The 12,443-nt window shown below is 38.6% G+C and overlaps 1 protein-coding gene across 4 annotated transcripts in view; it reads right to left on the bottom strand.

The window, feature by feature from the left end:
* Positions 1–12,443, bottom strand: part of Arid4b (AT-rich interaction domain 4B) — a 128,557-nt gene that overhangs the window by 74,992 nt on the left and 41,122 nt on the right. For all 4 annotated transcript variants that reach the window (XR_003484125.2, XM_027409410.2, XM_027409412.2 and 1 more), the window contains exons 3-5: positions 6,901–7,011; positions 2,565–2,630; positions 937–1,027 (exon numbers count right to left, since the gene is read on the bottom strand). Coding sequence is in view for 3 of the 4 variants with exons in the window: in XM_027409410.2 (XP_027265211.1) it covers positions 937–1,027; positions 2,565–2,630; positions 6,901–7,011 (268 nt within the window). In the remaining variant the exon portion in view is untranslated. The remainder of the gene's footprint in view (positions 1–936; positions 1,028–2,564; positions 2,631–6,900; positions 7,012–12,443) is intronic.

Raw genomic sequence — 12,443 nt, 5'->3', positions numbered from 1 at the left:
ATGGACTGGGCCCTCCCACATCAATTACTAAGTAAGAAAACGCCTTACAGGTTTGTCTACAGTCTTCTCAAGGTATTTTCTTAGTTGAGGCTCCTTCATCTCCAATAACTCTAAACTAACTAGCACCATGTGTATGTGTGCATTTTGCATGTATAAGTTGATTCCCTTCCTCCACCATGTGGATACCAGGGATTTAACTCTGTTTCAGGTTTTATGGTGAATGCCTTTATCCAGAGGACCACTTTACTGGCCCTCAGCACTAGGAAAGCTTAGACAAGATGCTTGTGAGTTTAAGTCAACCTGGGCTACACATCCTGATACACAACAACACACACATTCAACCTAACAAAAATTTCAAAGGACTAGTGACATCAGTCTGCCAAGAACTGGGGAAACATACTCAGACACTGAGTATGGTAATCTTCAAGACATGCAGGCAGTTTTTACTCAAGTTAAAAAGTACATGTCCCTTCAACCTCTATTTACTCTTCAGCGCACAAGAAAATATTAGGATGATATGCACACACTGGACATTCATCCACCACTGTAACAGCAAGATGACTGGCAGAACTGAAAATGATGAGAGTATATCCAGCCACTACAAGAAATTCTGTTATAACAGGTTGGACAGCTAATATTACTGAACTCTGTACTTAGAAATAATGAAGATGGAGAAACAATTTTCTTTAATATATATGTTGAAGTGAAAATAGATAGAAATCTAACTACACACTCTAAATACTAAATAATTTCAAATTATATGTACATATATACAGCTTAGAAATATTTTTTAAGATCTGGAAGATAACCAATATTAGCAACAGCATCTATGGCATTAGTAAAGGAAACAATCCAGGAAATCTGGCTTTATCTGAATTGTTGTGACAAATTTTATGTAACTAAAAATGAATTTTTAACAGAAAATTACTATCTTACCTACAGTGTACCAACTTGCATCTGTCAGTTTATTGATAACAGCTTCCTGATAGGCACCATCAAGATTCTTCACTTCCACAATAGCTCCTACCTAAAATATTATTTAAAATTAGAAAAAAAATTTAAAGACAAACTAACCAAAGGGCAATCAATCAATAGTAACACCAAGCCTTAGTTGTTTTTGTTTTGTTTTGTTTTTTAAATGAATACATAGTGATGGATGAAACAGCTAATGGCTTGATTTGTTTTGAAGATGTTTACAGTTTTACTGACAATACTTATCTACTTATCATCAGTGAAAATGTCCACATACTGGGGAAAGCAAATACACTGAAGTATTACTAAGAAAGCAGTTTTACCTCTATAGGCTTAAAAGGGTCCTGAGAACCCGTCATTAGTGTGCTGAGAAGTACAGCCTGTGAAAATGACTGTCTTTCCCCTAGCCTTCCACCTTTCTTTCATGGAAGCTGATGACGGATACAGGTAATCAAAAAGTCCTGAGCTCTCCTTAAGGGTTAGACTGTCCCATTGCTGACAGACATTTACAGTACTTTCTATCTTATCATAAAAATGCTGTTACTTACACTTGCATGGTCCTTATAGTGATGATTAAACAATCCAGGTGGTAGATAGCTATGGGCCTGTGCCAAAACAAGGCAAGCCAGATAGCAAACAACAATGGTGCTATGCCTAGAAGGCAGGTATAGGCTTGTGTACTGAGAATCCAAACAGTATCTTCTCAAGCACAAGCTGTGAACCAGTCTGAATCTTGGCATTGACATTAATGCTTGTAAAACTGGGGTCAAATTACTTCTTTCCTTTAGTTTCCTCTTCTACAGAGCTATTCTCAAGACTAAATAAAATCCTAGATACAAAAAGATTTGGCACAGCACTAACACACATTAAGTACTAAGTAAGTGTTATCTAAAGTCCTCACTGTCTATGTCGTTGTCCTCTGATCCTTGCAAATGACAAATGGGTACATCAAATATTAAAGATGATGTCTATAAAATAGAAATGATGGGAAATTGTTTTTACAAGAGTTAGTAATAAGAAACATTTTTTTAAACTGAGGAGCTTTAGAAGTCAACAGTACCAAATAAGGCTTTTTATTCTGCAAAGATCTACAAAATGTTTCTTCACTCTTCTTAGTATTCCCTAGGATTCCCCAAGCCCAGACAGTGGGCAATTTCAGACACAATGGTTTCCCAAACTACCTGTATAGCTGGCTTACTGACAAGCAATAAGGTAAAGCAACATCTTTTTCACTAGTGAATGAAGAACAAATGGGTCAACTTCTCAGCAAGATTTAATCTGCCAGCAGGTGGCTCCAAAATCAAGAGCTCTGGATGTTTTAAATTTCTCACTTTTTAGAGCATAGCTCTTACATCTTACACATCTTATTCCTGGAAAACCCATTTCTGCAGGAAAGGAAAACCTGTGTGAAAGCAATCACTGCCTCCCTGATGTTCATTACATCTTTAAACAGATTTTGCTATCATTTCAGATATGATTTAACATTAAATATATTCCAATTAGGGAAAACTATATGTATTAAAACCAATACATTAAAAGGAAAAAGATCAAGTATCAGTCTCCAATCAAAACTGAGAATGATGATGGCTCACCTTCAGTGGGCCCTTTATGTGATCATCCTGAACTTCCACTGTTGAAGAATCATGTCTAAAGGTCACCTGGAAAATATGAATCCAATTAACTAATCAACACATGAATGCACATGCATGTGTGCATACACACATATTAGCTCATCTATGAACAAATAACACAAACTAAATAAAGATTACCTAGTCTAAATAAGAACCCAAACACTAAACAAATTAAAAGAAAACTTAAACAGATTTTCTATTCAAAATGAATGTAACCACTGACAGACACCACACCTATGAGGCTGGGTGTTCTATCCATCATACTACATTCTACCACTCATTACTTTAGGTGTGCAACTTTTGTTCATAAAGTTTGAGTAAAAAAAGATGTAATGATCTTAGCCTATGGGGAATTTATCATTTTGTGAAGGCCTAATTTAATAATAAACAGTGGCAACAAACTTGCTTTTTCTGTTGTTTTGTTTGGAATCCACCACACCACCACTCACCCCCAACACAGGGTTTCACTGGGTAGCCCGGGCTGTCCCAAAATTCCCTCTTTGAAGCAGGCTGGCCTGAAACTCAGAGATCTGCCTGCCTCCACCTCCCACTGCCCAGCTTTGCTTTGGATTTTTTTTTTTTTTTTTTTTTTTTTTTGAGGCAACATCTCACTGTATGGCTCAGCCTGGCCTCTGACTCCTTAGTGCTTGAATTATAGGTTTGTACCACCACATTCCATTGCCACAACAGTTATTCAGAACTAAGTATCGCATTCAAGGATCAAATTTAATATCCATGGTCATGAATGACTCAAAGGTAGAGTAGTTGACATAGAGAGCTCTTGACTCAATCCCCAGCAAGGAGATGAAACACAGAATCACCCCTAAAAACTTCACTCCCCGTTTGTTGAAAAGAAAACCAATGAACAGAAAGTCTAAACAGTCCAGGATCACAAAATTAGAACATGAGAGAGCTAAGATTCAAACATTGTTAGTCTTTCCCATAACTTTCTGTACTTTGTATCAGTACTATGGAAACCAGAGAATAGGAAAATAGTTAAGTTTAAAAAAAAAAAATGTTTTTTAGATATATCTCACTAGGTATCCTGGAACCCTCTATGTAGACCAGGGTAGCTTCTCAAAATCAGAAATCTGCTTGCCTCTACCTTCCAAATACCGAGATTAAAGCCATTTTGGCCAGAAAAAAATTTAACTAGCTGGTAAAAAGCCATCACAGAATCTGATATGGTAATGCATGCTTTTAATCCCAACACTCAGGGGACAGAGGTAGGAGAAGAATCTCTATGAGTCCAAGCCCAGCCTAGTTTATATACACAGCAAGTTCTAAGACAGCCAGAGCTACAGAAAGACTCCGTCTCAAAAACAAACAAACAAAAGGTACCAGATTTAATACTGACATAGTTCTCTTGGGTTCTATTCTTTAAGAATAGATGCATAGCCAGGTGGTAGTGGCACACACCTTTAATCCCAGCACTCAGGATCAGAGGCAGGTAATCTCTGTGAATTTGAGACCAGACTGGTCTACAAAGTGAGTTCCAGGACAGCCAAGGTTACACAGTAAAATCCTGTCTCAACACCACCCCTCTCCAAAAAAAAAAGAAAGCCCTGATACATTCTCATGTTCTTTATTAGAGTCTTATGGTCAACAGGGAACAGGCTCACTCACTAATCAACTATGGAAAAAGAGTGTTTATACACAGCATCCCACACAATTCAGTGTCACACAAAAGCACAGTAAGGTTAAATCTTATCACTAGAATCCCAACATCTTTCAGGTAATACTTGGTGTGGAATAAATGTCCAATAGATTGAAGCTAATAGTAAAGAAATGTATCACCAAGTCTGCTTAAAATGTATACACTTTGCTTGTTTGAGACACAGTGTCTCTATGTAGCCCTGGCTGTCCTAGAACTCCCTATATATAGACTAAGTTGACTTAAAAATGCTGAGATCTGCCTGCCTCTGCTTCCCAAGGGCTGGGACTAAAGGCACGTGCCACCACTGCCCAGCTTGATAAATGGGTTTTTCTTCGTCCCTGGGATTATGGTGACAAATAACTAGGTGCTCAGGAAACAGAAGTATATAATGCCAGACAGAACAGGAAATGTCACTGTCAGAACACCCACCTAACCACATTAAAAATCAACTCCAGGCACCAGCCTGTGAAATGGTGGGGGCAAGAAGAGCATCCTTTGGGTTCACAGTTAATTTAGAGGCCTTATCACATAGTTTTAAACCAGAATAGAAATAAGAATTGCCCAGGAAGCTTTAACACAAGCTTAAGAGAAACACTCAGGCAGCAAGTACAGAACTCTTTCAGGGGAAATATACCTCTCCAACTTAGTTAATTACTCAAATCAATGGTTGCATAGTTATCTGTTCATCTATAATGTAAACCCTCCTATCTCCATTCTCCTTCCATCTAACAGAATTCCCTGAAAGGTCACACCACCCAGTACATTACTAGAATGTGAGTAGGTACCCATAACACTAAGATGTTTCACTGGTCCTCAGTTTTCACTGTCCAAAATTTTTCAAATATAAAGACATCTTTCTTCTATTAAACACATATAATTCATCCATCCATCCATCCATCCATCCATCCATCCATCCATCCATCCACTCATACTTCTTCATGCTGCTATCTTCAAATCCAGGGCCTTGCAATGGCAGGCAGGTATTCCACCACTAGGCTACAAATTCAGTCCCCTTTGCCTGTTTTGTTTGTTTGTTTGTTTCTCCTTTTAAGATTTTACTTATTATGTACAGTGTTCTGCCTGCATGCCAGAATAGGGCACCGGATCTCATTATAGATGGTTGTTGAGCCACTATATGGTTGCTGGGAATTGAACTCAGGACCTCTGGAAGAGCAGTCAGTGCTCTTAACCTCTGAGCCATCTCTCCACAGCTTTGCCTGTTTTTAAAATGGAGAATCTCACTATATTCTCCATGCTGGTCTCCAATTCCTAAGCTAAAATGATCTTCCTGCCTCGGCCTTGTAAGTAGATGAGACCATAGGTGCACCTCATCAGACTTACGGTAATTTCTTAAAATGAAAGCAACCAAATTTATATTTGTCCATTAGCTGAGCCAAAACTCTAGTACTTTAGAAAGACTTTATCCAAAAAAGCAGAGGTCAGGTGGCATACACCTGCAATTCCAACGCTCAGAAGGTTGCAGTTTGAGAACTGCTATGAGTTCAAGGACAGCCTGGGCTGTAAGACTCTCGTCTCAAAAAAAAAAAAAAAAAAAAAGAGGAAGGGAGAAAAACAAAAGAAAGGATGGGCTGGGGATATGGCTCATAGTGTGTAGAATACTTGCCTAGTATTTTCAAGGCCCAAGATAACACCCCACCAACTGTGATAAGCAAATTTTCTTTCAATTTGAATATTTTAAAACTACAAATAGTGGGAGGGAACTAAGAAAATGAGAAGGGGAGAAGTGGAGGGGTGAGGAAGACATGATGGGACAGGGAGGCTGAGCTGGGGGAAGAACAGAAGAGAGCAAGATAAGAGATAATATAATAGAGGGAGACTATAAGTTTAAAGAGAAATCAGGCACTAAGGAAATGTCTGGAGAGCTACAAAGGTGACACCAACTAACAATCTAAGCAACAGTGGAGAGGCTACCTTAAATGCCCTCTCCTGATAATGAGATTGATGACTAATTCATATGCCATCATATAGCCTTCATCCAGCAGCTGGTGGAAGTAGAAGCAGACACCCACAGCTAAACCTTGAACTGAACTGAAATCCAGATGCAGAGAAGGAGGACTGATGAGCAAAGGGGTCCATACCAGGCTGGTGAAACCCACAGAAACAGCTGACCAGAACAAGGGAAAACTCTTGGTCCCCAGACTGATGGCTGGGAAACTAGCATGGGACTGATCCAGATGCCCTGAATGTAGGTGTCAGTGAGGAGACTTTGGAAATCTATGGGGCCTCTTATAGTGGATCAATACTACCATAGGAATGGACTTTAGGAGCCCATTCCACATGGAGGGATACTCCCTGAGCCTAGACACAAGGGGGTTGGACTAGGCCCTATCCCAAAGAATATGACAGACTTTGAAAACCCCCTATGGAAGGCCTCCTCCTTCCTGGGGAGCAGAAAGGGTATGGGATGGGTAGGGCGTGGGGGGTGGGGGGGCCTGGGGTTGACACGTAAAAAAATTTTCTTTCTAATAAAAAAAAGAAAAAAACTACAAATAGTTTAGTTTTGATATGGTTTTATAGCCACCACTTTGAAAAACTCATTTTACACAAAAATAATTTTTGGATTTTTAGACTTCAACTACCAAATATTTAATGACTATTAAATTACAAATGATACCGTACCTTGACTTTTACAAGTCTTTTTGCAGTCTTGATCTTGGCTTCACAAAAGGCTCCCCTGTATTTGGCACTCACATCAGTGCCCACTGTCAAATAGGGAGGTTCATCGAGGGCCTAAAAATGCAAAGAAATACAACCTGATTTAAACTGCTTAATTTCCTTTCCTACAATCAGGCTTAAGAATACATCTACTCTTGTTACAGCAATTTAAGTTAGAATAATGATTTGTACTATAAGCAAGCCATCTACAAAACACAATGAATTAAAAATAATAAAATGTGTATCACAGACTAATTAAATGTACATCATATAAAATAGACATTTTTTCCTGTTAAACCACTCACAGATGCAGCCTTCCATTTAAGATTCCCACCATCTATTCATTTATTGACTTATTAAAACACGTAGTTATTATATGATCACTCAATTTGTTAGTTAGCAGATCTTAAATTTCAAAGAAGGAACAAATGTCTTCTTACAGGCTGTACCTTGTAGCCATCTAGATTCAGGATGGTTCTGTTCTTTACCTAAAGAACTCTAAGACAGAATAAAAGACGTACATGTGTTCCCAACTATTGCTGAAAGCCACATGAGTAATCATTCCATCCTGTTCTGTCTCTACAGAACTACAGGCAGAATGCTTAAGTATGGGTTCAGTGTTGGTCTGCTCTTCTGCCTTAAGTAATACACAGCTCACCTGTGGTTTTGATTTTACTGGTTCTCATATGGCTGCTTTGACTTTTACAGTAGGCTGCATTTCTGAACTGGATCTTACATTCATCAATTCCATAGCCAAAGGAAGATAATTAATCAACTTTTGCCCACTAACTGTTTTATAAGAAGTACTAAGGGCCTAAGATATTCACCAAAAAGAGGCAGTAACAGTTTAGAAAAATCCACTACTGAATAATCCCACTGCCTTCTCTTTTTAAAAAAAATCATAAATATGCTAAAAGGCCTAGAAAGCCCTACAATAAAGGCAAATATTCAAAGCTTTCAACATGCCCCAATGTATTTGTCCAACCCTTTTCTTCATAATATCATTAACACCCTCTAGAAATCCCAAAAAGCATGCAGTACAAAATACTGCCATAAGCACCCAACTGAAGTCACATGCAGTATGGAGCTTTCAATCTAAGCTCACCCCTAATGTTTTAGCTAATAAACATGGAACAATCTATCTCAAGAGTATACAGAGATTGCAATGTTACAATCAAGTGCTTGCAACTATATCTAAGATTTCTACAATGACACTCACCTCTGGCCACAATTAGGCATACATGTGCCCCAGGATAGCTATGAAGGCAGTCCAACATATGAACATAATTTGTAGAATACAGCATCTTATCAATATATGAAAAAGTTGGACACCCTGATATATATTTCACAAACATAAAAAAAAAATGTCTATGGCCATACCCATACCACCCTGAACATACCCAATCTTGCCTGATTTTGAAAGCTAAGCAGGGTCAGGTCTGGTTAGTACTTGAATAGGAGACTGTGTGGGAATACCAAGTACTATGGCAAAAAAAAAAAAAAAAAAAAACCTCACTATATTACAACCCATGTGGGCACTGAATTCAAGAACCACTCTTCTTAGCCTCTCAAGCAAAAATTACATGTATGTATGTATCACAAAATGTTTTGTATTGCTGTTTGTTCTTTCAAACAGGATCTCTTGAACCTATGAAGCCCTGGATGGCTGAAAATAAACCAAGCAGAACTCAAAGCTCACAGATCCACCTGTCTCTGCTTCCAAGTGCAGAGATATGACCACCATGCCCAGCCTGAAAAATGTTGTGTGTTTTAATAACAAATCAAGAATACACCTTTAATTTTTAAGCTTTTTTGTTTTTCAAGACAAGGTTTCTCTGTGTACTTTTGGAGCCTGTCCTGGAACTCACTCTGTAGCCTGGAACTCACAGAGATCTGCCTGCCTCTGCCTCCCAAGTGCTGGGATTAAAGGCATGCACCAATACCGCCCAGCATTTAAAAATTACTTTAGTGTGCATATTAGTTTGCACCACAACATTTGTGAAGATCAGAGGAACATTTTGGGAGTCAGTTATTCTCTTCCAGCATGTAGGTTCCAGGTCATGAGGCTTAGCAACAAGCATCCTTAACCAATGTGCCTTCTTAAATAAGGAAAATGTCTATTAGTCAAGCAATACATTTAGGCTGTAGGAAGAGTGAAGAACCACTTTCTTTATTGTTATTAATGTTTTAGTGTTAACTATAACTTGGTAACTTTATGTTGCTTTTTACATATTTTTATTCATTTTTGTGTTTCAAATTCATGTATGTCTGTGCACCACATGTGCTCAGTGGCCTTGGAGGCCAGGAGAGGATGCCAGATGCCCTCAGGCTGGACTTACAGTTGTGAGACAACATGTTGGTGCTGGAAGTCAAACGCCAATCCTCTAGCAGAGCAGCCAGTATTCTTATTCATCAAACTCCTTTATGTTGCTCTTAAGGTTCACAAATGCCTACCTCCCACCCACTCATCTAAGTCCTCTTAAAATACCATTTTCCTTGGCCATACAGGATGGATTTAGTGGCTTTATTTTTTACAAAAAGTAAGGAAAGGAAGGGTGTCAAACTTTTGTAACAATTACTACAGAACACACATATGAAATCATCATTGTATCTTGAACACCATCTTTATCAAGTATTTTCAAACTAGACAGGAAAAACTAAGGAAATTTCAAATCATTGCGGTTAAGCAGTTAGGTGTGGACAGTCTTCATGACCATATCACAACTACTCTCCACAACTCACAACTTCCACTGACAATGTATCCTTCCTCCTCTGCTAGCCAGTAACACTTCATTTCAGAGACAGAGTATACAACTAAATTAAAACTAGTGTAGAACCCCAAATTATGAGCTATAGAATAAGTCAATAAAAGTTACCCAACTGGACCTGGCAAGATGCCTCAGTTGGTAAAGCAACTGACACCCAAGCACCAACCTAAGTAGATAGAGATCCCCAGAGCCTAAATGCAAAGACTTGTGTGGAGGTGTGTACCTGTAAACCAAGCCTTAAGGAAGAAGATGGAGAAGTTCCTGAAATTATTGACCAGCTAGCCTACCAAAATTGATGTGCTTCAAGTTTAGTAAGAGACACCGGCTTAAAAATTAAGACAGAGAACAATGAAGATACCAGATGTCAATATGTCAACCCTCTACACACACAATCACATGGCACTCTTGTATACACGCACACACAAGAGTGCTTCCTACCCGTACCTACACAGCCGCAAATAAGTTATTTCTGAAGTTAACTTGGGGAGCAGGTAAAATGACGACTCAGTGTGTAAAGATGCTTATTTATACCAAGCCTCACAATCTAAATTCAATCCTCCAAGCAAACAAAAAACCTCCCCCAAGTTGTTCTCTAATGTCCACAAGTACACCATGGTATGTGTACACAACCATGGTGTACTTGTGTACACAACATGGTGTACACAACATGATGGTGTACACAAGTACACCATCGTATGCACGCGCACACACAATAAATAAATAAATAAATAAATAAATAAATAAATAAATAAATAAATAAATGAGGCACACACCTTTAATCCCAGCACTCAGGAGGCAGAGGCAGGAAAATCTGTGAATTTGAGGACAGTCTGGTCTACAAAGCAATTGAGTATACACAGATACCCCGTCTCAAAAAAAAAAAAAAAAAAAAAAAAAAAAGGTGTTTTACTTTCATTTTGTTTCTTAATAGCAGCTCACTGAAATGGGTTAGGGTTAAGTATCACCTCTATTTTATACATCATAGCAATTTTTCTTTTCATCAATATCACTGAGGTGAAAAGTCAATAGAGCCAGAAGTGTGTGTGTGTGTGTGTGTGTGTGTGTGTGTGTGTGTGTCCACATATCTGAATAATATTTTGTAAAATACAGTCTTCTGGTGGGCTTTTCAATTTTTAACAGACTTCTGAATAAAATACAGTAGTAAGAATTTCAAATACTGCTAGTATATTTTCATTAACATTCACAGCAAATACTAGCATCATTTCAACCACTCTACTCAAGATATTCAAGATATTCAATGAACTGAAGCCCATGCCGTATCCTCCCAAGTTAGAATCTACACTAGCAGCAGAAAAGTGTTAATTCATTTAAATATCAAGGAAGCTCTTTTTTTTTAGTTCTATTTTCCTTCCTTCAAGCTAAAACTTAATAAAAGAAGTTAAACTACATGTAAGGAAACAACTCTTAAAATAATACATGCAAATAGAAAACAAATATAACCCTAAAACAAAAATATGGGCCGGGTAGAAATAACCTGTTAGGAAAAGCAGTGACCCTTGTTTCCATGGCATTCTGATTCTATTCTCCCCCAACTCCCACCAGCCCCCATTTTTTCTTTCTAAGATGGAATCTCCCTATTAGCTTTGAGCTTGTGGTCCTTCTGCCTCAGCCGCCCTGGGCTCTACAAGCACAGACTTGTGCAATACACCCATCTTAATTTTATTTCCTTTGCATCATTCTAGCAAGTAGGTATTATGTTAAATGATAAATTTCATTTTGACATTTTCCCACATTACCCATCTTATATCTATGCCCCCCTTTTTTTGTTTTGTTCTGTTTGTGTTTTAAGGCAGGATTTCTCTGTAGCTTTGGAGCCAGTCCTAGAATTCACTCTATATACCAGGCTGGCATGCACCACCACCACCCTGCACCCAGTTACTGTATTAGTAAAAAATTCTTATCTGTATGTAATGACTGGGATTCAGAGTTAAATTCTCTTGTTATGGGCTGGAGATATGACTAAGCATAAGGAACTACACTCAGATCCACAACACATATGCACATACGCACATACGCACGCACACGCGCGCGCGCACACACACACGCAAAGCTGGATGTGATGACACATATGTGTGACCCAGAACTGGAGGGTGTAGAAAGACAGGCAGATCCCAAGGCTCATTTCATTGGTCAGCCAGGCAAGTCCAAATGCCCAGTATCCCAGTTCAGAGAAAGACCATTTCCTAAAAAACATGAGGTGGAGGATTGGCTTGATGGGTACAAGCACTTTCCTGACAAGCCTGACCACCTGAGTTCAATCCCTAGAAGTCACATAAAAGAAGAGGAGTATGAATTCATCCTCCAACCTCCACACACCTGGTGTGGCATGCACCTCACCAAATCATACATACTTAAAGTCATTTTTAATTAAAATATATTTATAAGGTAGAGTCCATTAAGGGAATACACCCAACATCTACTCTGCCCTCCAAATGTGTACACATGGGTAAGTGCATACAAAACATACCTATATCCCACATTTTTACATTAATAAGATGATATAAAATATTAAGAATACTGCCCAGAGCTGGTGGCACATGCCTTTAATCCCAGCACTTGGGAGGCAAAGGCAGGCAGATCTCTGTGATATCAAGGCTAACCTGGTATACAGAGAGAGTTCCAGGACAGGCTTCAAAGTTACAGAGAAACCCTGTCTTGAAAAACAAGAGAAATCAGGCACTAGGGAAATGTCTGGAGATCTACAAAGATGACACCAAC

The sequence above is a fragment of the Cricetulus griseus genome, chromosome 3, assembly GCF_003668045.3.
Source record: "Cricetulus griseus strain 17A/GY chromosome 3, alternate assembly CriGri-PICRH-1.0, whole genome shotgun sequence".
Classification (NCBI taxonomy): Eukaryota; Metazoa; Chordata; class Mammalia; order Rodentia; family Cricetidae; genus Cricetulus; species Cricetulus griseus.
The sequence above is the reverse complement of the archived record's forward strand: the minus strand, read 5'-3'. Positions and strand labels throughout refer to the sequence as shown.